Here is a 27,632-nt window from a genome sequence, read left to right as displayed (position 1 = left end):
GACCATTCATTTGACCACTCATTCTGGGGAAAGACTTTTTCCTGGCGACCTTGGAGCTGTTGCATACTAATACAGTATATTCACATACACCTTCGTTCTAGCAAATTTCTCAGACCAGCTGTGTGGATAAAGGATACATTTATTCACCTCCAGTGCACTGCCCTTCCTTTCAGTCTTGCAGCAGCTCCGAGAGTTTTCACAAAGGTGATGGTGGAAATGGTGGCTCATCTCAGACTCAATAAAATTGCAGTGGTTTCATATTTGGACAACGTTCTTCTGATGGGCAAGACCAGGGTAAAATTGCCGCCTGATTTTGTTCACAAGGTAGTGTCAAAAATTTCATGTAGAACAGCGAAATGTGCTGCCTTCACTTTGTGACTCCCCTTCTAATGCAGGGGAAGAAAAAATCAGCAAATTAGATGTTAGAAGATACATTTTAGATTATCTGGATCGGACTAAAGTTTGGAGACTTGACAATAATCTTTTACTCCAGTTTCAAGGATCACAAAAGGGTCTCAAAGCTCCTAAAACTACACAGAGTAGATGGTTGAAGCAAGCCTTCTATTTAGCATATGAAAAGGCAGATCTGTCTCCACCTGAAAGTTTTGGGTTACATTCTACTAGAGCTATTTCTTCCTTCTGAGCAGAGAGCATTTGCTTCAGTTTCATAACTTTACAGTGCAGCCACTTGGCCTTCATACTCTACGTTTATCAAGTATTATCTGCTGGACACCTGGTCAAAGCAAGATTTAGCCTTTGGACAGAAAGTGTTGTCCACTGTGGTCCTTCCGTGAGTAGAAGTAATGTGTAAAATCTCCAGTAATCCTGTTGTGTAGAACTAATGGAAGTTCAACCAGTAAATGGATTTCCATGTAGTTCTCCACAACAGGTTTAAAATTACCTTCCCTGTATGTGGTAGCTATAGTATTATTATTTATAGGTGTTGGTGAGGTATTTTTCAACGTTTTTGTGCTTCCTGTCCCTTTCAGGTAGGAGGAGCTTCTCACTGATAATCCTGTTCGGTAATCCTGTTGTGGAGAACTACAAGGAAATTCAGTTACAAGTAAAAGTAATTGACCTCTCACCTCAACAACTGGCACTTTCACTTGAAAAAGGCCTGTGACCGAAACGTTGTGTGTTTTCTGCTACTATGGTGCTAATAAAGCCACAGGTATAATTGCAAATTCCAGGTAGAGACCCAGCTATCCTTTCTTTGCATTTGACTGTTTCACACCCTTGCTGGATCCGGGTGTTTGCTGGTTGACTCCCTGGTGCCCATTTATATACAGATGAGCCTGGGGAGTACTGCATTTGTGTATCGGTGTGGCAGTGGCATAGCTTAGTGTCCCTTTTTGCTGGTTTAAAAAGTTGGGAGATATACCCCCAGTAATACCATTTCTTTCACAGTATATCCATGTTCACACTCTGCCCCCTCCCAGCATTGCCATTATCTTCCAGTATGTAATGTCTCTCCACTCCAGTAATGTAATTTGTTCCCTGTATAGCTATGTCCAAACTGTAGTATAGCCATGTCCAAGCAGCAGAGCAGTAAAAGGAAGGTTTAAATTGGTTTATAGCTACCTGTCACCATGTGCTCCGGTCTTTATTAGCCTCAGTCTCTGGCTCGCCTCTCTTCATATCTCTCATCCATCTACCAGCACTGCTGTAACATCACATGAATGCTAAGAGTGGGAGGTGAATGTTAGGAGAGAAGGCCAGCTGGAGAGGAGGCAGACGGGAGGACAGGAGTGCAGCATGCTGTCAGTGTAGTGCACAGGTAGCTATGAACAAATAGTAAAAATATAGGGTACAGGATATCAACCCACATGGGCTTGTCTCGCCCATAAAGATAGCAATGTCAAAAAGATAAGGTATGGGGAGCACTGAGCTGGTGTAAAAATATGAAATTTATTGTAGCATTAAATATATCAAAAGCCAGCAAACATACGAGACACGCATATATATATATATATATATATATATATATATATATATATATATATATATATATATATACTACATATACCCTCCCATAAAACCAACGCTGGGACAACTGCATGGAACCGGAGTGCACTCCTTTTAAGTCCAAAAAACATGCATGCAATACAAAAATTCTTCAGGCCCAGAGCAGAAGAATGTCCAAATCAACCCCAGCAGGGTTTCCCAGATAGTGGCACATCAACCCGTGTGTACTGAATATGTGTCTAACCTCAACCCCTTAGGAAACCAGGCCAGGCTTGCACTCCCGTGACCTTCCACTGTATGGTACGGCTGTTGAACAGGCTTTACGAGCGTCTCGGCGTCTCACAGCACCATCGCAGCCATCATCGAGGGATCATGCGCCATACTTGTCGCACTGGCCGTAGGTACAGGGGAGGTAGAGATGCGGAGGCACAGGTGACGAATCCGGGACCCGGTTCCCCGGCTACGGTGGTGCTGTGAGACGCTCGTAAAGCCTGTTCAACAGCCGCTCCATACAGTGAAAGGTCAAGTTAGTGCAAGCCTGGCCTGGTTTCATAAGGGGTTGGGTTAGACACGTATTCAGTGTCTGTAATGAGAAGCGTACACAATTTATTGTAGAGGAGTGTATTATTCCCTTATACACATGGTTTGATGTGCCACTATCTGGGAGACCCTGCTGGGGTTGATTTGGACATTCTTCTACTCTGGGCCTTTTGTATTGCATGCATGTTTTTTGAACTTAAAAGGAGTGCACTCCGGTTCCATGCAGTTGTCCCAGCAGTTAGCTTGTCCCAGCGTTGGTTTTATGGGAGGGTATATGTAGTAGTCTGTCTCTTGTATGTTTGCTGGCTTTTGATATATTTGACATAGCTATAAACAAATGTTTTATGGTTTCCTACAATACTCTGTATGGCTCTACCACCCACAAGTGACCACAATGGGGAGTTCTGGGGGGAGGGGAGTCCTGTACCAGTAGTTTCAACACTGATAACTGTGCAACTTAGATTATCCTCCCTGTATTACCTATCAAATTGCAGGAGCATCCACTATGGATCACAGGACCACACCACTGAGGATGGACGAGGACCAAAGACACATGACCGAGAGGATATTCGACTTCACCCTGGAGATAATCTGTCTGCTGACTGGAGAGGTGAGGAGGATTCTGGGAGGTCACGTGGTATAATTTTGTAACTCTGTTAACCCCTTCAAGACCCGGACAGTATTTAATGGTGACCTTCTATAAACATTAGTTTCTAAAACATAGTAGATTTTTACTGCAGCAGTCTTGTGCGCTCTGACAGTTGACTCCTTCTGGAATGGATGAGGAGCAATGCTGATTGGGTGCTTATCACTGTGTGTCATAAATGGAGTGGGGGGAGGGGCATAGTTAAAGAGGAACTGTAGTAGCTTATTTTACTTTTGTTTACAATATTAATTTATAAATGATTTAGTTAGTGTTTGCCCATTGTAAAATCTTTAGGAAGTGTTTCTAATGCTGAAATGAGGATATTTAACGTAAAAGTGGGTATCCTGCTTAATTGACTTCATTGTACTAGGGCCTCGATTCATAAAAGTCTGGTTGGGAAAGTAAATCCGTGCGGGAAAACTCCGCTTTTGATATTTCTGACTTCTGGGTGGGCATTCATAAAATGTTGCCAGTTGCGATAGCAGAGCGGAGATTTCCTGCTGTAGGCTGGCGATAGGCTGTCGGTAGCCTTGCGGAAACACAGTAGCTGGCAGAGTCGTTTGTGCGCTGCTCTCTCTGCTGCTGCTTGGTAGGTCTGTCCCATTCACTGAAATGTATTCCACATGCTTCTCGCTACATCCGAGGTAGCGGTAATCCCCGTCCGCATACGGCTTGCTCTAATTTTTATGAATAGACATTTTGTTCCATTTCTTACGAGTATCACCGCACAAGGCGGTGATTTATCGCTCTGCTTGGGAATGTCAGCTTTTCATGCAGAAAAAGGCTTTATGAATACACATTTTGTGTATGTCAGTAAAGTCAGCTGTTTTCAGCATTTCCGCATGCGGGAATGCTTTATGAATCGAGGCCTATGTGTCATTATGATTCCTCTTTAACTAGGCCATACAGTAGTAGAAACTCCTAATCTTATGGATTTGTAGCACACAACAGAGAGGCAGGTTTGTCATCACCAAGGCACCCCAAGATGTGGGGGGGGGGACTTTTTTAACGAACACTGACGGTGGTTTAGAACACCCCTATAGGATACAACAGTAGTTCCTCCCTCCCCTCCCTGTTTTAATATGGTCTAAAGTGACTGAGCAATGAGATTTAAGAAGAAAATGTTCCATCCCTAACCTCATCCCTAACTACAATATAACTGCCACACGCTGTCACTCTAACAAGTCAGGCCACCAGGTAACATGCTGCTGGTTACAATGACTGGGATTTATAGGCTGTGGGTGGAGCCACGTCTCAGGTGACCACAAGCATCCAATGACTGGTGTCCGTGTGAGGAGATATGTCTCTTCCTACATAGGACTCCATTGCTTTACTCAGCACCGCCTGCTGATTGGCTGCTTTGGGGCCAAGTACACTTGGGATTGTCTGCCAAATTCATCACCACAGACATCTCAGGTGTTCAGTTCTATATTTCTGAACTCAAATCTGCAGTGTTTGGGATCAACTCAACTGCTTCCAGGCGGTAGTGATTGAAATCTAAGCCCTGTTTGTGGCTGCTTATTCCTGCCAGGGCATAGATTTCAATCATCCCCACAGGGCCGTCTGCTCGCTCTCGCGGTTCCATTGCACCTGCTCGCTCTGCTGTCCTGCTGACAGCAGGGCTCCCTTATATCGGGCAGAAGACAATTTCATTGGCTCCTGACCCTGTGATTGCTGTGAGCCAATCACAGCAACCACATTTCTTAAAGGGGCTCTGGTCTTAAAGGGGCTGTAGCCTTCCGGTCCCAAAGTGGTTAATAACGCATAAACCTGACTGTAGGGGAGAGGAAGCTTCTGGGACAGTCCGATCTCATTAATTTTTGTCTTTCCATACAGCATTCTCCGCCAGTGAAGTCGGATGATCATGTGACCATCATGGTTCCCTCATCTCACTCTGTGATATCTAACAAGCAGAAGATTCTGGAACTCATCAGGAAGATGATGGAGCTGCTGACAAGAGAGGTGAGCAGTGCTGGAAATTATGGAAGATTATCTAGCGACATCAAGGGATGTGTCTGGGTGGTGACTGTATCGTTGCATGTGTCCTGTTCCTATAAGGTATGAGGATGTGACTGTATGTTTCTCCATGCAGGAGTGGCAGTATATAGAAGGACACAAGGACATTGATAAAGATGCCATGATGGAGAATAAGTTGCCCCTCACATCACCGGGTAAGAGAAGACTTTCATTTTTTTTGTAAAGGAGAGAGCAGTACAGAGGGTCCACTTACAGTTGTGTTCAAAATTATTCAACCCCCACTGAAATTGAGTGTTTTTGCCTGTTTGACATTGATTTTGATCATATAAGTCATCTTGTTTACAATTAAATCAGAGGCACTTGTAAGTCAGACAAATATAACATAACATTTATAATGAAATAACCACAAATGTATTTTCTGTACTCACATTATCAGTTTTATTCAACCCCCTAGTGACATTTATTCTTAGTACTTAGTACAGCATCCTTTTCCAGTTATAACAGCTTTTAAACGTGAAGCATAGCTTGACACAAGTGTCTTGCAGCGATCTACGGGTATCTTAGCCCATTCTTCATGGGCAAAAGCCTTCAGATCAGTCACATTCTTAGGCTTGCACGCCGCAATTGCTTTCTTTAAGTTCCACCAGAGGTTCTCAATAGGATTTCAGTCTGGTGACTGCGATGGTCACTCCAAAATGTTCCAGCCTTTAATCTGCAATCATGCTCTAGTGGACTTGGAGGTATCTTTGGGATCATTGTCCTGTTGAGAGGTCCAATGTCTCCCAAGCCTCAGGTTTGTGATGGACTGCATCATATTTTCATCCAATATCTCCTGGTACTGAAGAGAATTCATGGTACCTTGCACACGCTGAAGCTTCCCTGCACCTGCAGATGCAAAACAGACCCAAAGCATGTTTGACCCCCTGCCATGCTTCACAGTAGGCAAGGTGTTCTTTTCTTCATAGGCCTTGTTCTTCCTCCTCCAAACATAGCGTTGATCCATGCGCCCAAACAGTTCTAATGTTGTTTCATCAGTCCACAGAACACTACCACAAAAGTTTTGGGATAGTGTTCTGTGGACTGATAAAACAAAATTAGAACTGTTTGGGCGCATGGATCAATGCTATGTTTGGAGGAGGAAGAACAAGACCTATGAAGAAAAGAACACCTTGCCTACTGTGAAGCATGGCGGGGGGTCAATGATGCTTTGGGGCTGTTTTGCTTATGCAGGTACAGGGAAGCTTCAGCGTGTGCAAGGTACCATGAATTCTCTTCAGTACCAGGAGATATTGGATGAAAATGTGATGCAGTCTGTCACAAACCTGAGGCTTGGGAGACGTTGGACCTTTCAACAGGACAATGATCCCAAGCATACCTCCAAGTCCACTAGAGCATGGTTGCTGATTAAAGGCTGGAACATTTTGGAGTGGCCATTGCAGTCACCAGACAGAAATCTGATTGAGAACCTCTGGTGGGACTTAAAGAAAGCAATTGCAGCGCGCAAGCCTAAGAATGTGACTGAACTGGAGGCTTTTGCCCATGAAGAATGGGCTAAGATACCCGTAGAGCGCTGCAAGGCACTTGTGTCAAGCTATGCTTCACGTTTAAAAGCTGTTATAACTGGAAAAGGATGTTGTACTAAGTACTAAGAATGAATGTCACTTGAGGGTTGAATAAAACTGATAACGATGTGAGCACAGAGAAGACCTTTGTGGTTATTTCATTATAAATGTTATGTTATATTTGTCTGACTTACAAGTGCCTCTTTGATTCAATTGTAAACAAGATGACTAAAATGATCAAAATCAATGTCAAACTGGCCAAAACACTCAATTTCAGTGGGGGTTGAATAATTTTGAACACAACTGTAGATACCCCATCGTCTTAAAGGAGAACTAATGTGATATGGAGGATGCCATATTTATTTTCTTTTAAACAATACCAGTTGCCTGGCAGCCCCGCTGACTTATTTGGATGTAGTAATGTCTCAATCACACCAGAAACAAGCATGTAGTTAATATTGTCAGATCTGACAATAATGTCAGAATCACCTGATCTGCTGCATGCTTGTTCAGGGTCTATGGCTAAAAGTTCTATGGCTAAAAGTATTAGAGGCAGAGGATCAGCAGGACAGCCAAATAAATTTGTCAACCTCCATATCCCTCTCGCTTCAATTGTCCCATAAACCCATAGATAAAATGTATTCACTCAGTGTGTGTGTTTCCTACAGATGGATCCAGGAACAGAAACCCACCAGACAGATGTACAGGTCCTCTTTACTCCTGGGACTGTCCACAGGAAGATCCCACCATCCCCCACCATTATCAGGTAGGTGAAGCTGAGGGCCATCAGATACCCCAAACTGTGTGACATTGGGGTTGGTACCATAACTGCAAGTAATAGTGCTGTGTGCAGGTAGCCCAGGAAATATTACCGTTACTACTGCCAGCAGTGTACCGCATGTTATGCAATTCGCTACCTGTGGTACGTAGGTAATGTAAGTGTTGCTATGATAATACACATTGTGCTACTTGCATAATATGCGTTACCATAGTAATGCTCATGTTAATCATGTGCTGCTGAGCCCTGTTATTGTGTCACGTGTGGTATACTGTTGGCAGTAGAAGTGGTAATATTACTGTTCGCTGCCTGCGCATGGCAATATTACCCGTGGTTAGTGCATCAACTCTTACTAAAGTGGCACTGCGTTCAAAAGAAAAAAATAGGTGTGTGCTCAAACCTGTCTTATATACTGGCTGCCAAATGTCTGTTGGCTAATTAAACTGGCACAGCGAATGCATATTGCATCTGCTTGCTGGAAAGGGCGGGGTCTAATTAACTCCCTGCTATGCCCTGCAGGAGTTGGCCCATGTAAAATCCTTTGCATATCAACAGGGATGCCACATGTAGGCCTCCTATACCCCCAAAGAAATGGGGGCAGCTCTGACAGCTCATCGAGCACTGCCACAACTCAGGTAGGCAGCATCTTTACCTTGGAAGTTCCTCTCTCCCCCATCACCTGCAGTAATCCCCTCTCTCCCCTCAGCACCCTTAGTAATCCCCTCTCTCCCCTCAGCACCCTCAGTAATCCCCTCTCTCCCCCAACACCCTCAGTAATCCCCTCTCTCCCCTCAGCACCCTTAGTAATCCCCTCTCTCCCCCAACACCTTCAGTAATCCCCTCTCTCCCCTCAGCACCCTTAGTAATCCCCTCTCTCCCCTCAGCTCCCTTAGTAATCCCCTCTCTCCCCTCAGCTCCCTTAGTAATCCCCTCTCTCCCCTCAGCACCCTTAGTAATCCCCTCTCTCCCCCCTTAGCACCCTTAGTAATCCCCTCTCTCCCCTCAGCTCCCTTAGTAATCCCCTCTCTCCCCCCTTAGCACCCTTAGTAATCCCCTCTCTCCCCTCAGCTCCCTTAGTAATCCCCTCTCTCCCCTCAGCACCCTTAGCAATCCCCTCTCTCCCCCAACACCCTCAGTATTCCCCTCTCTCCCCCAACACCCTCAGTAATCCCCTCTCTCTCCTCAGCACCTTTAGTAAGCCACCTCTTACCCCATGCTTCTATTTAGTGAATATGACCCTGTTCTCATTTTTCACTTGTTCCTCTCCGTCACTTAACCAGTTCACCCCCAGGGGTTTTTATTCCAATGGACCAGAGCAATTTTCACCTGTCAGTGCTCCTCCCTTTTATTCCCTAATAACTTTATTACTACTTATCACAAGAAAATGATCTATACCTTGTTTTTTTCGCCACCAATTAGGCTTTCTGTGGGTAGTACATTTTGCTAAGAATTGTTTTATTCTAAATGAGTTTTAATGAGAAAAACAGAAAAAAAATAAAAAAAATCATCATTTCTCAGTTTTAAGCCATTATAGTTTTAAAATTAAACATTCTCCTGTGGATAAAACAAACACGTTTTATTTGCCCAGTTTTCCCGATTATTAAACTGTTTAAATTATGTCCCTATCACAATGTATGGCGACAGTATATTATTTTGAAATATAAGTGTTATTTTTCTGTTCTGTTTTTTTTTGTTCTGGCCATAATTACAAGCCCCTACGTAATAAATTAAAATTAATTTTCCCCCATAAAATATAGATTTAAAAAGCTGAGTCCCTAAGGTAAGTATTTTTTTTTTTTTGTAAGCTGATTTTTTTTACAAGTGTTTTTTTTTTGGGGGGGGGGGGGGGGGGAGGGTTGGAAGTGTTATTTTATTAATGAAGTGTATGTACTTGAAAATGTATGTATTTTGTAGATGTAATATACTTTTTGGCCACAAGATGGTGCTAGTGAACACTTGTTATAGGAAGTGTTCACTTTTTTTTTTTTTACAGACTTTATTTAATTGTTACATTTCCTGTTTATGTGAATGGACGTAGCCGCTGTTCGCGGTCACGTCCATTCACTCCAGGCACTGCGATTGGGTAGAGGACCGTTCGGTCCTCTTCCCCAATCACTCAGCATGGGATCCCGACGGAAACAGCGGCGGCAGCGGCGCGCACACGGCGGTAGCAGCGGCAGGAATGCGCGACGTATTAAAACGTCATGTTGCCGTTAATAGAGGTAAGCATGACGTTTTAATACGTTAGGATGGCGGTAAATGGTTAATGACCCGCCCTGAGTGTCATAATTTGGAAGGGTGGTGGGTCACCAAGGCCTAATTTTGCTCAGAGCACTGTGAAAGCTGTGGCCGGCCCTACAGAGACCTAAATGTTACCCTTGAAGCTGCCTTGAACCAGGATTATCGTTAAGTGGAAATCTCAGCTGATTACCATTCCTTTTGCTACATTCATCACCTTCTGCAGAAATTCCATCATAAATTTAGCCTAATTTTTTATTAGGGGCATAAACATTTGCCAGTGTAAAAAGTGAGCCGTTTACCCTCCCAGCACAATGAGTTTTCTTGCCTCTGTGTCCCTCATCACTCTGTCTATCTTGACTGAGAGGTTTGAGCTAAAGACTAAAGCTACACATATGAGCTTTCTATTGTTGATTTGCATTAACAAGCCAGTTACTGTGTAAAGAATCTGGGAATGCTCCCAGCCTTAAAGTGCATCTCTTGGACAAAACCTGTCTATGCTACTTCTTGTAAACGCCTCAATCCTCCCTCTCTTGCAGCCAGAATTGGGACGTTTTCATAGATTCAGATTTTATAATATCCATTTTATTAATCCCCCCAAAAAAAACAGAGTCAATGGGACTTTGGACTGCCTGCATGCTTACTTATATTAACATGGTAAATGTTAATTTTTAAACATACAACAATCATAGCATCCTTTTCACCATTTATCTCCATAACATCCATGTCGGATGGACCTACTTATGCAGTGTACCATTAGGGGTTCTGTAACTCGATCACCCTCCTCACACACTTCTATCTGTAGTCCTAGAGCGGAATACTTCAAAAAGTCCTAATTCCAGCTACACATTGCTAAAACATAAAAGAAACAGGGCATTAGAGCAAATTTGAACTTTAGAAAAATAGATATTGATCAAAAAAGGGCCCCCAACCTTTTATATTTATATGTGAGATTTTATCCATGGGACCACCCTCAAGATCACCCCACCATGTTGTAGTAAGTGGAAATCGAACATATGCATTAGTTTGGGAGGCAAATAAAACAAACTCCTACAGATGATATGGAAACACCTAAACAGACAACTACTGTTACCACAGTATAAAATCATGGCCATATGATACCTAACACCAGTTCGCATGGCTTTGATTCTCACAGGTAGAAATGGAGAGACGGGCACAAAGGTCCAGATCTGCTGGAGTTGCCCACTAATAAAAAATAATAATTTGTTCGTAGTTGGAAATAGAGTGATTTTGGAAAAATCGTATCCCTAAAAAAATCAGCCTCTCACTGCTGGGTGCAATTTTTGGTTTGTCAAACAAATAAACTGGAAAAACAAAGAGCCGTTGTCAAAAAAGTGGATTGAAAGAATGTAGATTTTGAGAAGAGGCTGATATAGAGAAGGATGTGCCAATATCAGAGGACCAAAGGTAATGACTTGGGGTGGCTCAACACTACTTGGTGTGATCTGTTGAAGGAAAAAAGTAGACAGTGATGGAGGCACAGATGGGGGGGGGGGGGGGGGCATGAAGGTGGAGATAGCAAGAAAACAGTTAGGTGATATGTCAACAGAGAGAGAGTGGTGGAGGGTAAGTTGGTGGACAGTCCTGGAGGTGGAGAAAGAGGACAAGAGAAGGTGTGACTAGAGATTATTGGAGGTGCAGATGGAGAGGTGAAGATGGATGACGAGAAGGTTAGGTGACGTGTGAATAGAGAAAGTGTGGCGGAATAGATTTGAGATGGACCTGCCAGGTGATCTCCAAGAGAAGGTTAGTTGAGATGTGAATATAGAGAAATTGGTGAAGGCACAGATGGGTGATGGGCCTGGAGGTAGATATGGATAACAAGAGTTGGTTATGTGAGGTGTGAATAGAGAGAGAGTGGTTGAGCCACAGATGGTGGACTGGCTTGGAGGTGGAGGTAGATGGTGAGAGAAGGTTGGTTGAGGTGTGAATAGAGAGAGTGATGGATTCATAGATGGGAGATGGCCTGGAGGTGGAGAAAGATAACAAGAGAAGGTTGGGTTAGGTGAGGTGTGTGTATAGAGAGTGATATGGAAGAACAAGCGAAATATATCAGTAAAGAAATCTATATTAAAAATAATTAACAATGATGAAAACTAATATACAGACAAAATATGAATTTTTCAATGAAGCCTTCTGGGATGTCTGGGAATGGTGATATGAAGCTGAGTAAAAAAAAAAACAATACAAAAAAAAACCTTGCATGCAACATTTTCTACCTCTAATACCCAGGACACTTGTACTGGGTGTTAGAGCATGTCCTTATATGTCATCTGGACAACTGTAATATACTACTTTGGCTATCATTCATAAAGCGTTCCCGGATGCGAAAATGCTAAAAACAGCCGACTTTACCGACCATTGAGCAAAATGTGTATTCATAAAGGCTATTTCCGCATGCGAAGCTGACTTTCCCGAGCAGAGCGATAAATTACTGCATTGTGCGGTGATTGTATGCGGAAATGTAACAAAATGTACTACAGTGTGACCCTTACTGATAAGAAATTCCAACTATAAAACACTTTCCTAGCAGAAAATGGCTTCTGAGAGCAAGAAAGGGGTAACAAAGGGGAATTTCTTATCAGTAAGGATCACACTGTAGTCACTTCCTGTCTGAGTCAGCCACTTACATACCTGATATTTACCTCTTTCAGGCAGAGAAAGAAGAAAAGAAACGCCGCATAGTTATTTGTGTGCTAGGCACTATACATATCCATGTCTATCTCATCATGTCACATGGCACTTCGGGTATCCTTTTAATCTTTAAAGTGTTCCTCCTGCCCCCTCCACGCCGATGGCTCCCTTGCCGGCATCCTCCACCTCCTGGATCCTTTGGTTGAAGCTCCTTATCTTCAACCAGTCGGCACACGCACAGTCTGCCTGCGCGCTCCGCCGTCTCGCTCCCATGGCTCCCTCAAAACTCACTTTTTCAGACAAGCATATGCTCTAACTTAGGCCACTCCCCCTCATTTTGTATATTGCCCCACCTCTTGTTTCCCCCATTCCTTTAGATTGTAAGCTTGCAAGGGCAGGGCTCTCTCATCCTTTGTCTTGGAATTTGCTATACATTTCATTCATTATGTTAAATTTGTCACTGTAATTACTGTCTACCTATTCTGTATGTTGTACAATTGTCTGTATTATGTGCACTTTTTAAATCAATAATGATAATAAAAATAATCTGTGTTCAAAATGTAAATTATCTCTCATTTTATGCACTTAGGGTGGAGAACTGACACATGTAATCACTGTAGTTAAAGAGGAAGAAGAAGAGACATATGTGAGGAGTGATCAGCAGTCCGTGGAGGAGGGTGACATGATGAGGACAATTAAAGAGGAAGAAGAGACGTATGTGAGGAGTGATCAGCTGTCTATGGAGGAGGGGGACATAATGAGGACAATTAAAGAGGAAGAAGGAGAGACGTATGTGAGGAGTGATCAGCAGTCTGAGGAGGAGGGGGACCTCATGAGAGCATCTAAGGAGGAAGACTTTACAGGTAAGAACACTGGTGAGTGATAAACATTAGCTATTCAAAATAATTATTAAGCCGACTAACAAATAGTCCCTGCTGGGCACAATATGGATCACATGAAGCCAATAAGTGGGGGAGGGAATGTGAGAAGTAATAGGGGTGCAATGTGTGTAATGTACAGCGGGAGACATGGCAGCGCTTTCAAACAGATAGAGATGAGCTCCGCATTGAGGGGAATTTAATTTTCCGCGATTCTGGACGGAATTTGGTGATTCCGTTCCGTTGTGACGGAACGGAATTGCTATAGCGCTATGGCGGAATTTCCACGAAATGCAATTGTTTTTGTAAGCCAATCACAAGGAAGCCCCTAGAAGAAGCTTAAAGTGACAACAACCGGATTTCTGCATGAAAATAGGAATTTCTGCACCAATCAGAGGCTTACAAAACCACCCAAACGGATTTCTGCATGAAAGTAGGAATTATTTCAGCAGCAATTAGTCTTAACAAAAAACAATCAATCCTATGTTAGCAAACAGCTCCCTAGCTTTGTCACCTATCCCAACCATTTTGTATAGGTCCCATAGCCTGCGCGACACCTCTGCGGCGCCAAAACGACCGCCATGGGACCACCGCCAGGTCTCAAAACTTATGCGACAACTCCTGCGGCACCGCCATGGAACCACCGCCAGTTCCCAAAGCTTACGAGACATCTCCTGTGGCGCCAAAACCACCGCCAGGTCCCAAAGCTTACAAGACACCTGCGGTGCCAAAACCACCGCCATGGGACCATCGCCAGGTCCCAAAGCTTACGAGACACCTCCTGTGGCGCCAAAACCACCGCCATGGGACCACCGCCAGGTCCCTAAGCTTACGCAACACCTCCTTCGGCGCCAAAACCACCGCCATGGGACCACCGCCAGGTCCCAAAGCTTACGAGACACCTCCTGTGGCACCAAAACCACCGCCAGATCCCAAAGCTTACGAGACACCTCCTGCGGCACCCAAACCACCACCAGGTCCCTAAGCTTACGCAACACCTCCTGCGGCGCCAAAATGACCACCATGGGACCACCAATAGGTTCCATGGCTTAAGGGACACCTCCTGCAGTGCCAAAATGACTGCCATGGGACCACCAATAGGTCCCATGGCTTAAGTGACACCTCCTGCGGTGCCAAAGGGCTGGTCAAGCCTCTTTCTCTCCTCTTCCCTGCAGTACAATTCAGGCAGAATCCCCTCCCTCCACAACCACGCAAAGGGACCCCCTCTGTGTATCTCCCCCTCTGTGTAATGTAATGCAGTGAGCACTGAAGCGGAAGCAATCACTCACTGATCCATCATAGCACAGCTTCCTCTCTTCTGCCGTACTCACGCCAGACTGTGCGTTAGCACAGCTATGGCTCCCAATGTCATGTGCGTTGCACTGCAGGGAAGGAGAGAAGGGACAACTGTTGGCCTTAAGTCACCACGCCAGGGGACACAGGGGCCTTGCAGCAGGAGCCACACAGCTAGAGGGGCCATATAGCCAGAGTATACAGGAGCCACACAGCCAGGGAGACACAGGGACCACAATGCTCAGGGGGACAGTGACCACACTGAGGTGACTGGGACACATAGTCACCAGCGGCTCGATTGATAAGGGCACAAACCAAGCGTCTATGCCCAGCATAAGGTAGTGCGGAGGATGGTCTATGATCGTTTCGCCCCTCAATAAGGGCTTTCTCGAGACCGTTTAACCCCCAATATCTTGTCCCACTCTGATATACTGAAAGCCACACCCCTTTAGTGTTTCATCCACCAATGGCAGCCACTCACCTGTCCTCCTGTCCTGGAATACATTACTCATTCATCACCGCTTAATACAGTGACGTAATTTCCTCTGCGCCTGTTTACACCTATAAAGCCGCCAACTTCCTTACATTGGAACGCATCCTGCGCGTCAGCCGTACGGTAGGTACCATTTTGCTGCCATCTTGTGGTCAAAAAACTAACTTCAGAAGACCTTGCCCAGCCACATAGCGTAAGTACGTAATTCCGATGGACGTCTCTGCCATCTTGTGGCTGCACATTAGGTTGCAGGGCTCAACAGGTGATAAAGTGTACACCAGTGATCCATAGAGCCGGGGCTGAAAACCACCACATGTGAATTTTCAGCGGACCAGAGCAGGCTATTGTTTGAGACACACAAAACACATAAATACAGTTAAAAAATATAAGCAAAAATCCATAATAATCAAATGAAGAAATTTAAGAGAATTATCTCAATAATATACTCAAACCACTTAAGAGAAATGGGACTTCAATGAGGAGGGCTAGAGAAAAACTCCAGCCATATCCACTCTCTATCATCAGTCTCATGGAGTTCATTTTTTCAACCCGGTTTAAAGGATACCTCAACTGACATGTGACATGATGAGATAGACATGTGTATGTACAATGCCTAGCACACAAATAACTATGCTGTGTTCCTTTTTTTCTTTCTCTGTCTGAAAGAGTTAAATATCAGGTATGTAAGTGGCTGACTCAGACAGGAAGTGACTACAGTGTGACCCTCCTTGATAAGAAATTCAAACTATAAAACACTTTCCTAGCAGAAAATGCCTTCTGAGAGCAAGAAAGAGATAAAGAGGAATTTCTTATCAGTGAGGGTCACACTGTAGTCACTTCCTGTCTGAGTCAGGACTGAGTCAGCCACTTACATACCTGATATTTAACTCTTTCAGACAGAGAAAGAAAAAAAGGAACACAGCACAGTTATTTGTGTGCTAGGCACTGTACATACACATGCCTATCTCATTATGTCACATTTCAGTTCGGGTATCCTTTAAAGAACTAGAATACATAGGGACACAATATACCTAGAATGGGGCAATTGTTGTTGTAACAAAACTCTCTTAATACATGTTATATTCATGAGACCTCAATCATTGGAACCAGATAACCATGGGAAGTATCCAAGTACATCACAGTATCCACATCATTGGTCCTGTTTACATAATTTTCTCCATCCCTCAGCTGGGACACGTCCTTAGGAGTTTGGGCACGCCCAGACACCTGTTGAAACACACAGAAAAAAAGGATTAAAAGCTCCCGCCCTCCCTCTAACCTCAGTTGTTTTTGTGTTTCCGCCCGGAAGCACACGGAAAAGTAGCTCCAGTTTGTTTTTTTCTTTTTCTCACCAGAGGGTGAGTTGTCACTGGCAGAGGTACCTGTGTAGGCCGGGAAGAAGCTTGTCGGACATCGGGGGAAAAAGGTGCCTCTGCCGCCATTGCACTGGACGCCCTCGGGTGGAATAGGGCTGTCCAGCTTCCTTCCTCCCGTGCGGCTAGACTGGCCGGCCTTTTCAACTGATGGCAAAGGCGCAGAGCTCGGGAGGAGTCGTCGTCGCACCGGAAGTGACGCGTTACTGCACTTCCGGTTGCGGATAAAAGGACGCCAAGGATCCCGCATGGTGGAAGATGGAGTCCGCAAGTGCGTCCACCATGTCCGCGTCGGCCGCCTCGGCAACGCCAGCCACAGGGGCAGCGGCAGCGCCAGCCACAGGGGCAGCAGCAGCGCCATCCACAAGGGCAGCAGCAGCGCCAGCCTCAGGGGCAGCGGCAGCATCTACCTCAGCCACATCAGGAACCAAACTGCAAACTGATGGTGGGGTGAGTGGGAGTGATATCTCCCATAAGGAAAAACCTTATATAACAGTGAGAATACTAATAAGGGTTCCTGTTTTTTTGTATGTTTTTTCCTTGTTCTCTCTCTAGGCCAGAGTGGAGTCTAAATCTGGTAGTTCTAGTGAGAAAGCTAGGTCTAGGAAATGTTGCCAGTGTCAGACTAAGCTATCTTCCAGTTATGCTAAAAGTCTGTGTCAGGGTTGTATCAATGCAGTTATTGCTTCAGAATCGTCTGCTATTTTTAAAAATGTAATGCGTTCTGTTAAGAAAGACATGACTGACACTTTGGGGAAATTTAAAGACTCTATTTTGTCGGTCTCTGCCGAGACCCCTGTTGCTGGTCCTTCCTCTGCACCAGTGGTCCCTATTGATTCCGTTCCCCCTACTAACATTGTCGGGTTGTCTGATGGCGAACCCCCGGCAATTCCTCCTCTGGCTCCGGGTGATATGTTTGGGGTTCCGGAGGGAGAGGAAGAGGGAGAAGTGGAAGAGTTAGAGGACAGGGAAACTTGGTCCGATTTAGAGGAGGGGGAAACTCTTCAATCTGATGAGTCAGATGAAGAGTTAAAAAAACCAGCAAGATTTTTGTTTAATACTGATGAAATTAACGATTTACTTAAAGCGGTCTACACTACCGAACAAATTCCGGAAATCCAAAGGGAACTTTCGGTCCAGGATCAAGTTTATTCTGGTTTGGCTCAGCAAACTGGGAGAGTGTTTCCTTTCCACCAATCCCTTAAGGATATTATTACATCGCAATGGCAGGAGCCGGAGCGGCGGTTATTTATTCCTAAATCGGCAAAAAGGAAATACCCATTTGCTCAATCAGATATGGATAAATTTGTTAAATGTCCTAAAATCGACGCTTCTTTATCCAAGCACTCAAAAAATGCGGTCCTCTCCTTTGAGGACGCGGGGGTTCTCAAGGATGCTTTGGATAAAAGAATTGATTTGCTTCTAAAAAAAGCATGGGAATCTGCTTCTTTTGCTTTTTTGCCTAGTGTGGCCGCTACTTGTATTTCCAGAAATTTAAAAATTTGGATGGAAAATTTAGTATCACACATGACTTCCGGTAAAGCCTTAAGTACTTACGTGAAATCACTCCCGGTGGTTTTGAGATCAGTGGCTTTTTTGGCAGACGCAGCGGTTGAAATTATTAGAATTTCCGCTCGTACTACGGCTCTTGTCAATTCTGCCAGAAGAGCGGTCTGGCTCAACGCATGGGATGGGGATTTAACTTCCAAAAACAAATTATGTTCAGTCCCGTTTTGAAGGGAATCTACTCTTTGGAAGTGAATTGGAAAATGTACTTTCCAGGTCGGCAGAGAAAGGGAAGCAATTCCCTACTAAGCGTAAGAATTTTCAAGTTAAGAAACAAAGTATTTTCAAAAGGCCAGGGCAGGACCAATCCAAATCTCAAACTCAGCACAGGAAATGGTCCTTTCCAGCAGGCAAAGGGAAAGGGGGTTTTGCACTCGCAAAACCCAGCAACCCCAAAGAAAGGAAGTGACTCGCGGCCAGTGGGGGGAAGGCTTCTTTATTTCGTGTCCCAATGGTGTCAGATAAATCCAGATCCTTTTATTTTGAAAATTATACAGGACGGGTACCGTCCACAATTTTTTGTCCCCCCTCCCCCCAGGGTTTATGTGAACAGCCTTCCTCAGGATTTGAGCAAGGCAAATGGGCTTTTTTCGGAGATTACAAAGTTAATTTTAAAAAAAGTGATTGTGTCGGTTCCTCCAATAGAGGAGTTTCAGGGATATTATTCTCATGTGTTTTTGGTAACAAAAAACACGGGGGATTTCAGATTCATTCTGAATCTGAAATCCCTACTTAACGTACAGGAAGTTCAGAATGGAGAACATAGCGTCGGTAAAATCTCTTCTTCAGGGAGAGGAATACTTTGTATCAATAGATTTACAGGACGCATATTTACACGTCCCGATTGCCCGGTCACACCAAAAATATCTAAGATTTGCTGTTTAGATGAAGGACCGGTGTCTTCATTATCAATTCCAGGCACTTCTAGACTACAGGGGATACAAATAATTCCCTACTTAGACGACCTATTAATTTTTGCCAAAACTCAGGAGACTCTAATCCAGCACAGAGATCGGGTGATTCAGACTCTAACGAGATTGGGGTGGATCATCAATTATCCAAAATCTCATCTAGCACCAACCCAAACAATTGTATTTTTGGGATATGTGATCGATTCTGTCAGGGGCAGGATTTTTCTGCCATCAGGGAAGATAGAGAAGTTACAGTCAGAGTTGAGAGATCTTTTACTGTCTCAGGAAACGTCCATCAGAGACATAATGAAAGTATTGGGGTTAATAACGGCAACACTTCCAGCAGTCACGTGGGCACAATTTCACGGTCAAAGTCTACAGAGATGGTTGTTAACAATCTGGGACAAAACTCAGGAATCCTTAGAACAGGTAGTTCAAATCCCGGGTCAGGTAAAACAAAGTTTCCATTGGTGGCTGGATGCCTCCAATCTGGTAAAGGGCAGAGTGTGGAGACAAGAAGACCCAGTGAGAATCCACACGGATGCAAGTGCCTGGGGTTGGGGTGCTACTGTATTAGGTCACCAGGCTCAAGGAACCTGGTCCAAGAGGCTGGCAAGAAGTTCATCCAATCTCAGGGAGCTTCGAGCAGTTTTGGAGGCGTTTTTTGCCTTCCGAGTTTTGATTCGGAACAAACACGTTCTAGTATTTTCCGACAACATTTCCGCGATTGCGTATCTCAACAAACAGGGGGGCACCCGATCCCCGAGTCTGTCTCTTCTGGCAACAGAGATTTTCGATTAGGCAGAGACAAATCTGCTGTCAGTCGAAGCAATTTACATAAAAGGAGCGCTGAATGTGGAGGCGGACTATTTGAGCCGCCACGAGCTCGATCAAGCAGAGTGGGAACTGAATCAAGAGGTGTTTCTTTGGATAACAGAGAAATTGGGCATTCCAGAGATAGATCTGTTCGCTTCCCCAAACAATGCAAAGATTTCTCAATTTTTCTCTCTCCACAGCAGTTCAAGCTCTCTGGGATTGGATGCGCTTTCAGTACCATGGACATTCAATCTAGGTTACGCATTTCCGCCCCTGAACCTAATCCCGCGAGTTTTAGACAAAGTACAGAAGGAGAAAGCTTGTGTAATACTGATAGCGCCTCTTTGGCCCAAGAGGGGGTGGTTTGCCACTCTCTTGAGTCTGTCAGGTCAGTCGCCGTTACCACTTCCTCTGAGGTCAGATCTTCTGCGACAGGGTCCTTTATTGCACCCCAAGCCAGAGTTGTTCAAGCTGGTAGCATGGATCCTGAGAGGTTAATGCTAAGAAACAAAGGGGTATCAGATAAGGTGATAGATACCCTGCTGAAGTGTAGAAAACCCATTACTCACAAAATATATAGGAAAGTATGGAAGGTTTTTGGGTCATGGTGTGTTTCTCATAACAGGGTACAGATCGAGATTGGGACTATTCTGGATTTTTTTCAGAGTGGGCTGGAGATGAATTTATCTCTAAGTACGCTGAGGGTGCAGTGTTCAGCATTGTCTATTTTGCTAGATAGACCCTTGGCACAAGAAAGGCTAATCAAAGATTTTTTTCGGGCTATTCAGAAATCCACGCCTATCAAGCAAAAAATAGTACCGCAATGGGATCTTTCTTTGGTTCTCAATATTTTGACCAGACCTCCATTTGAACCCATCGATGAAATCGAGCTAAAATTTTTGACGCTGAAAGTAATTTTTTTAGTTGCAATTACGTCAGCTAGAAGACTAGGTGATCTTCAAGCTTTATCCATTAAGGATCCTTTTTTGACTATTTTTCCGGACAAGGTTGTCCTAGGTTTAGATCCTAATTATTTACCGAAAGTCTCTTCGGAATTCCACAGGTCACAAAATATTGTGCTTCCTTCGTTTTGTGATAAGCCTTCTTGTGCCAGGGAGTCTGAATTTCATTGTCTGGATGTCAGGAGAGCTATATTAGCTTATTTGACAAGAACTAGAGAGTTTAGGAAAACCTCTCATTTATTTATTTTGTAGGGATCAAAAAATAAGGGACAGCATGCTTCGAGACAAACCATGGCTAAATGGTTATGTGAGGTTATTTCATTAGCCTACAAGATTTCAGACTCCACTCCACCAGACAATATTAATGCACATTCAACCCGTTCCATTTCCACGTCTTGGGCTGAAAGAGCGGGGGCTACGGTTCAGCAGATATGTCAGGCGGCGACCTGGGCAAGTCCTTCCACCTTCGTCAAACACTATAGAGTGGATGTACTGTCGCAACAGGATTTGTCGTTTGGCAGGAAAGTGCTCCAAGCTGTAGTCCCTCCCTAGGTGGGTTAATTACTTTTGTATCACTCCTAAGGACGTGTCCCAGCTGAGGGATGGAGAAAGCACCTGCTAGACCTACCGGTAGCGGTGTTTCTGTCCTGAAGCTGGGACACTGTCCGCTACCCTACCCTTTTTTCTTCGCACTTTCCTTGGGGCCAGTTGTTTAGGGGTCACTAGGAGGTGCTTCGCTCCTCTCTTTTTTCCTGGTGTTCCGGTCGTTTACTTTTTTATGCACTGAGGTTAGAGGGAGGGCGGGAGCTTTTAATCCTTTTTTTCTGTGTGTTTCAACAGGTGTCTGGGCGTGCCTAAGGACGTGTCCCAGCTTCAGGACAGAAACACCGCTACCGGTAGGTCTAGCAGGTGCTTTCAAATACTACTCTTATTGTTACACCATTGTTGTGACACTCAATGTGGTCCATGGGATGCAAGGACTACCTCACAATGGTTCCTCATGATCACTGTGTCCCAATGGCTCTTCTAAAGGAAAATCCCCATGTCAATCCTATCATTGCATCCAGATGGACCCTCTGTGCCTAGTTTGATAATCCACCTACTTTCCAGCTGTAGAAGTTTCTCATCCCCATCAATCCCAATCCCAATGGGTTGGGTGAGGGTAGCGGTAAGTAGGAGGGAGAGAAGGTGAACTAGCATGTGGAGATGGACCATGAGGTAGTGGTAGGGTAGGTGGGTGGGGGATGGAGGAGGGCTGATACCAATTTGCTGAGAATATAAGTATGGGGGATTCAGTGGAAGATCAGTGGTAGTGCAACCAGCATTGAGGTCTGTGATGGTGTGGCTGGATTGGTCACAGTAGGGGTGACTTAGTTTTACCGGCTTGTAATAAGCTGATAATGATCACAGTACATTACTGTACATGGATGTGTGTGTATCTATGTATGTGCCAAGATCACTTGAAAACGTCCAGATCAATTTTCAATGAAACTTGATATGCAGGTCCTCTACTACCTGGGATGATATCTTCTGGGGGTCTCGTGTCCCCCCTGCTTACCTGGGCGGAGCTACAAACAGCAAATCACATTTCCCCCATTCACATCAATGGAAAAAATGTAAAAAGTTGCTATTCTCACAGTAATAACGCCTCAGTCCCCAAACTTGGCACATTTTGTCACTTGGTGACTAAAATGAAAAATTTGGAGAAAGTGGGCAGAGCATAAAACAGCCAATCAAATTTCACCTATTGATTTTCAAGGGTAATATTTAAACTGCTGCCATTGTTACACAGGTAATGCCATAGTCCTCAAACCTGCTACAGTCGGTCATTGGGTGACAGGGGTTCAAATTCACTAAGGGGCAGAGCCACAAACAGCCAGATTTATTTGCAGGATAAACTACTTCCATTCACACATTTTTGATGCCAAGAACCTGAAACCTCACACATTTGGTCATTGAGTTACTGTGTCACAGTTACAAAAACTGGGTGGAGAAAGCTTCTAATGGTCACTGTACATTGCTGTACACGGATTGGTCATGGTGGGGGTGACTTTGTTTTACTATTCTGAAATAAGCTGATAATGGTCACTGTGATTTACTGTACACAGATTTGTTACAGTAGGGAGGACTTAGTTTTACTGCCCCTTAATAAGCTGACAATGGTCACTATACATTACTGTACACATATTGGTCACAGTAGGGATGACTTAGTGTTACTGGCTTGTAATAAGCTGATAATTGTCTCTGTTCATTATTGTACAAAGATTGGTCACTTGTAGGGATTCCTTGGTGTTACTGGCCTGTAATAAGCTGATAATGGTCACTGTACATTACTCTGCTATTTATATAGATTATGTTGGGGCTTACTTGTTATGTAGTGTGTGTGCATAGCTGCAGTGGTAACAGGATGTGATAAGTTGGGATCTGTCTGGGTCCCCCCTCCTTGCAGAGTCACCATTATTAAGAGTGCTATAATTTGATGTGTGAAAGCATCTAGTTCTGAGGTCTCCCCTCCCCCACTGATCTCCTGTCCAATAGGAGCTTCAGTATGCAGCAGTTTAGTTCTTCATTGCATAGAACAATGGAAGGAGAGATATGGCAATACTGTGTATGTAAAGGTGTTGGTGTGTGTGTTTATATCTAGCTATCTAGTCTTATGCCGGGTACACACTATGAGATTTTATGGTCGATTTACTGTCAGATCAATTATTTCCAACATATCCGATTTGCTTTCCGATCAATTTCCGAGCATTTTCTGATCGATTCCCTAGTAAATTTAACGGAAATCGATTGGAAAATGTTGGGGAATCGATCGAAAAGCAAATCGGACATGTTGGAAATAATCAATCTGACAGTAAATCGGCCATAAAATCTCATAGTGTGTACCCAGCATTAGTGGTTTTGGATCCCCATGACATAAATGCACTGATTGGCTGATTTTGAGGATAAATAAGATTAGCAAGTTTCTGTCATGTGACTGGCTGCCTGTAATAAGCACAATCTTCTACAGTTTAGGCTGAAAACTAGTGATGGTCAGTGACCTGCCAATAACTCTGAGATGGTACAAATTGTATACTAGTTATATGCAAATCTATGCAGCTTCTGCATTTGGTCTACTTCAATATGCATACATTTTGCCAGGGCTGTGGAGTTGGAGCAATTTTTGGGTGCCTGGAGTCAGAGTAGGGGAAAATACACCGACTCCTAATGAATTTAAACTGTAATTAAAATAGAAAATATGATAAAATATTCTATTTCTCAGATAATAGTCATCATAAATAATTTATATACACAGTAATAGCTCTGCTTAGTCCACAAAAAATGAAATAAACCAATCAAAGAATAGTTACTTGTGTTACTTCAATAAAGCAGTCCCCTTATTTTTAAAGTCAGATATACATATCTTCAGGCTAATCAGTCCCTCGCAGACGTCCTCCTCCACCACCTGGATCTTCTGCTATGAGTCCCGGTAATTCAGGCAGTCAGCGCAGTCCGGCCGCATGCCGCTTCCACAGCCAGGAGCGTTCTGCATCTGTGCAATAGTGCTGTGCAGGTGTAGTACGTTCCTGGTGGCGGAGTGTGTGCATACAACTACACCCAACTGGCTCAAGTACTGGGACCCATAGCAGAAGATCCATGTGGCGGAGGAGGACAGCGAGGGACTGATTAGCCTGAAGGGGGCTGGAGGAAGCCCCAGGTATGTATATAACTTTCATCTGTCTCAGGTTTACTTTGTTACACAGTAGTACTATACTCTACATATGCACTCCCCACTGAGCTGCAGGGAATCCACTGAGAATGTTGTGCACATTGAACACAGAGGTGTTGTCTATCACCCATAAACCTGGTTCAGATTGTGCATGAAGAATGTGTAATAGAGGAAGAATCCCCTCATTCTCCTGCAGAGTACCTGCACATCACTCTTACATGTACCCACAGTTACATTGCCTAGGGCCTGATAGATGTTCTTTATTCCTGTCTGTACCTTCTACAAGTATTCTTACCAAGGACTAGTTTTAGTATATGATTAAAAGTATTAGAGGCAGAAGATCAGCTGGATAGCCAGGTAACTGGTATTGTTTAAAAGGGAATAAATATGGAAGCCTCCATATCCCTCTCACTTCAGCTGTCTTTTAAAATTCCTAAGCGTTGGCAGTTAAGAGATGCATTTCATGTTACATACTTTCAATCAACAAGATTGTAATATGCAAATTAGAGGAGTTGGAGTCGGTGGAATGCTAACCTGCGGAGTCGGAGTTGGTGGATTTTTTTGTACCTCCACAGCCCTGGATTTTGCATCAACTTGGAATGATCAGCATCTCCCTTTATTGATAATAGTTAATCTCCTCAGAATTCAAGATCTAATGATGTTTCTGTATTTGCAGAATGGAGTCCTGGTGCCAGGAACCTCTCAAAGACTCGTCTCTCTGGATCCATAGACTGTACCATGGATGATGATGATGATGACATTGGACAAGAGTCTCCTTTAGATATCCTGGTTACCACAAATATTCCCTCAGACTCCCCTCACCTGTCTTATCCTGAGGAGCCTCACACCCAGCACAGCTCTCCCCCTGCTGGAGGGTCATATTCCTGTTCCATGTGTGGGAAATGTTTTGTTCGGAAATCAAATCTTGGCAGACATGAAAAATCTCACACTGGTGAGAAGCCCTATTCATGTGCTGAGTGTGGGAAATGCTTTCTACTGAAAGCACATCTTCTTAGACATGAGAGTTCTCACAGTGGAGAGAAGCCATATTCATGTGATGAGTGTGGGAAATGTTTTTTTTGCAAATCAAGTCTCGTCAGACATGAGAGAATACACACTGGGGAGAAGCCCTATTCTTGTGCTCATTGCGAGAAATGTTTTGCAGAGAAAACCAATCTTGTCAGACATGAGAGATGTCACACTGGGGAGAAGCCGTATTCATGTGCTGAGTGTGGGAAATGTTTTGCAGATACAAAAGGGCTTGCCATCCATGAGAGATCTCACACTGGTGAGAGGCCCTATACATGTCCTGAGTGTGGGAAATGTTTTATACAAAAACCAGACCTAGTCAAGCATGAGAGATCTCACACTGGTCAGAAACCTTATTCATGTGATGAGTGTGGGAAATGTTTTGTTCAAAGGTCCTCCTTAGTCAAACACAAGAGATCTCACACCGGTGAAAAGCCCTTTTCATGTCCTGAGAGTGGGAAATGTTTTTCACTGAAAACACATCTGATCAGACATGAGAAATCTCACACTGGTGAGAGACCCTATTCATGCACTGAGTGTGGGAAATGTTTTGTAAAGAAACATCATCTTGTCATCCATGAGAGATCTCACACTGGTGCAATGCCATATTCATGCACTGAGTGTGGGAAATGTTTTAAACAAAAAATAAGCCTTGTTTTACATGAGAGATCTCACACTGGTGAGAGACCCTATTCATGTGCTGATTGCGGGAAATGTTTTTCACTGAAAGCACATCTGATCAGACATGAGAGATCTCACACTGGTGAGAGACCCTATTCATGCACTGAGTGTGGGAAATGTTTTGTACAGAAACATCATCTTGTCAGCCATGAGAGATCTCACACTGGTGAAATGCCGTATTCATGCACTGAGTGTGGGAAATGTTTTAAACAAAAAGTAAGCCTTGTTGTACATGAGAGAATTCACACTGGTGAGAGGCCCTATTCATGTTCTCAGTGTGGGAAAACTTTTAGTTGTAAAAGACGGCTCAGTAGACACTTATGTTAGGTTGGGTGTAGGTTTGGGTTGTTTGTTTGTTTTTTAGGGTTTTTTTTTGCATATGCAGACATTTTTATATGGAATCCTGAAGCCCCTACGCTATCTCAGCATTGTCATTATCTGGCATGTGTGGTTTCTGCAATTGCGAGCTTAATTTGGGTTCCAATGTTGAGCATAATTTACTTTTTACCTTGAACTGACTACAATGCTTCTTATGGCATTTTTATCTTGCAATTATCTGCCCCATACCACACGCTTCCTCGATCACACTCCCTTAGCTGGGAGCATTCTGCGCTTGCATAGTTCATAAAAAACAGCAACTGTGCATTCACCAAATGCTCTGGGCATTGGTAGCATAATGGAGGCGGCACGCATCCAGGGCCGTGCATGCCCTGTAGCCCATGACTGAAAGCTTGTGGCTTAGGGCCACACATGCAGCTTTCAGAAAGGACAGCTGCTGAGTGGATCCAAATGGAATGAAAACGAGGGACCAGAAGGAACACAGGGGGCTAGAAGAACCCCTAGGTAAGTTAATCTGGACACCTAAGTTACACTTTAGGTAGCCTTCAAGGGAATCTGAAGTGAAATGAAACTTATGATATAATGAATAGGTTGTGTAGTACAGCTAAGAAATAAAACATTAGGAGCAGAGATATGAGTCTAATATTGTTTCCAGTACAGGAAGAGTTAAAAAATAAAGTCCAGTTATCTGTGCAAAAGAGCTTCACTGATCTCTCCGACTTTCAAATTTGCACTTAAAGAGAACCCGAGGTGGGATTTAATGATGTTAGTGGGGCACAGAGGCTGGTTGTGCACACTATCACCAGCCTCTGTTGCCCTATGGTGTGCCCCCAGGACCCCCCTGCGCTCTGCTATCCCCACCGCCGTGCTACCGACACACAGCGTGTCACCAGCACGCTATTTACTTGTGACTGTCTGTCAGCGCCGCTCCCTCGCCTCCTCTGTATCGGCGCTACCCGCCTGCGTCCCTTCCCTCCCGCTGATTGGAGGTAAGAGACGTGAGCGGGTAGCGCCGATACAGAGGAGGCGGGGGAGCGGCGCTGACAGACAGTCACAAGTAAACAGCATGCTGGCGACACGCTGTGTGTCACAACCAGCCTCTGTGCCCCACTAACATCATTAAATCCCACCTCGGGTTCTCTTTAACTCAAGTGTCTGTCGCTGTATTTTGTTTTTTTTCTGCAGTGGAAAGTTCAAAAGTTCACTTGCTTGCTTTGTAAT

General features: G+C 44.2%; 1 protein-coding gene and 1 long non-coding RNA gene across 2 annotated transcripts in view; one reads left to right on the top strand and one right to left on the bottom strand.

The window, feature by feature from the left end:
• The window catches only part of LOC137534511 (uncharacterized), a 49,421-nt gene that overhangs the window by 13,243 nt on the left and 8,546 nt on the right, over positions 1–27,632 (bottom strand). The window lies entirely within an intron of this gene.
• Positions 1,139–27,288, top strand: LOC137534469 (zinc finger protein 568-like). Its single transcript, XM_068255972.1, has 7 exons — positions 1,139–1,171; positions 3,000–3,115; positions 4,988–5,113; positions 5,244–5,322; positions 7,359–7,456; positions 12,951–13,236; positions 25,039–27,288. The coding sequence occupies exons 2-7, from the start codon at positions 3,011–3,013 to the stop codon at positions 26,397–26,399; spliced, it is 2,055 nt and encodes a 684-aa protein (XP_068112073.1). The 5' UTR covers positions 1,139–1,171; positions 3,000–3,010; the 3' UTR covers positions 26,400–27,288.

Source organism: Hyperolius riggenbachi, chromosome 10 (genome assembly GCF_040937935.1).
Source record: "Hyperolius riggenbachi isolate aHypRig1 chromosome 10, aHypRig1.pri, whole genome shotgun sequence".
Taxonomy (NCBI): Eukaryota; Metazoa; Chordata; class Amphibia; order Anura; family Hyperoliidae; genus Hyperolius; species Hyperolius riggenbachi.
Note: the sequence above shows the minus strand (reverse complement) of the source record. Positions and strands in the feature narration are given on the sequence as shown.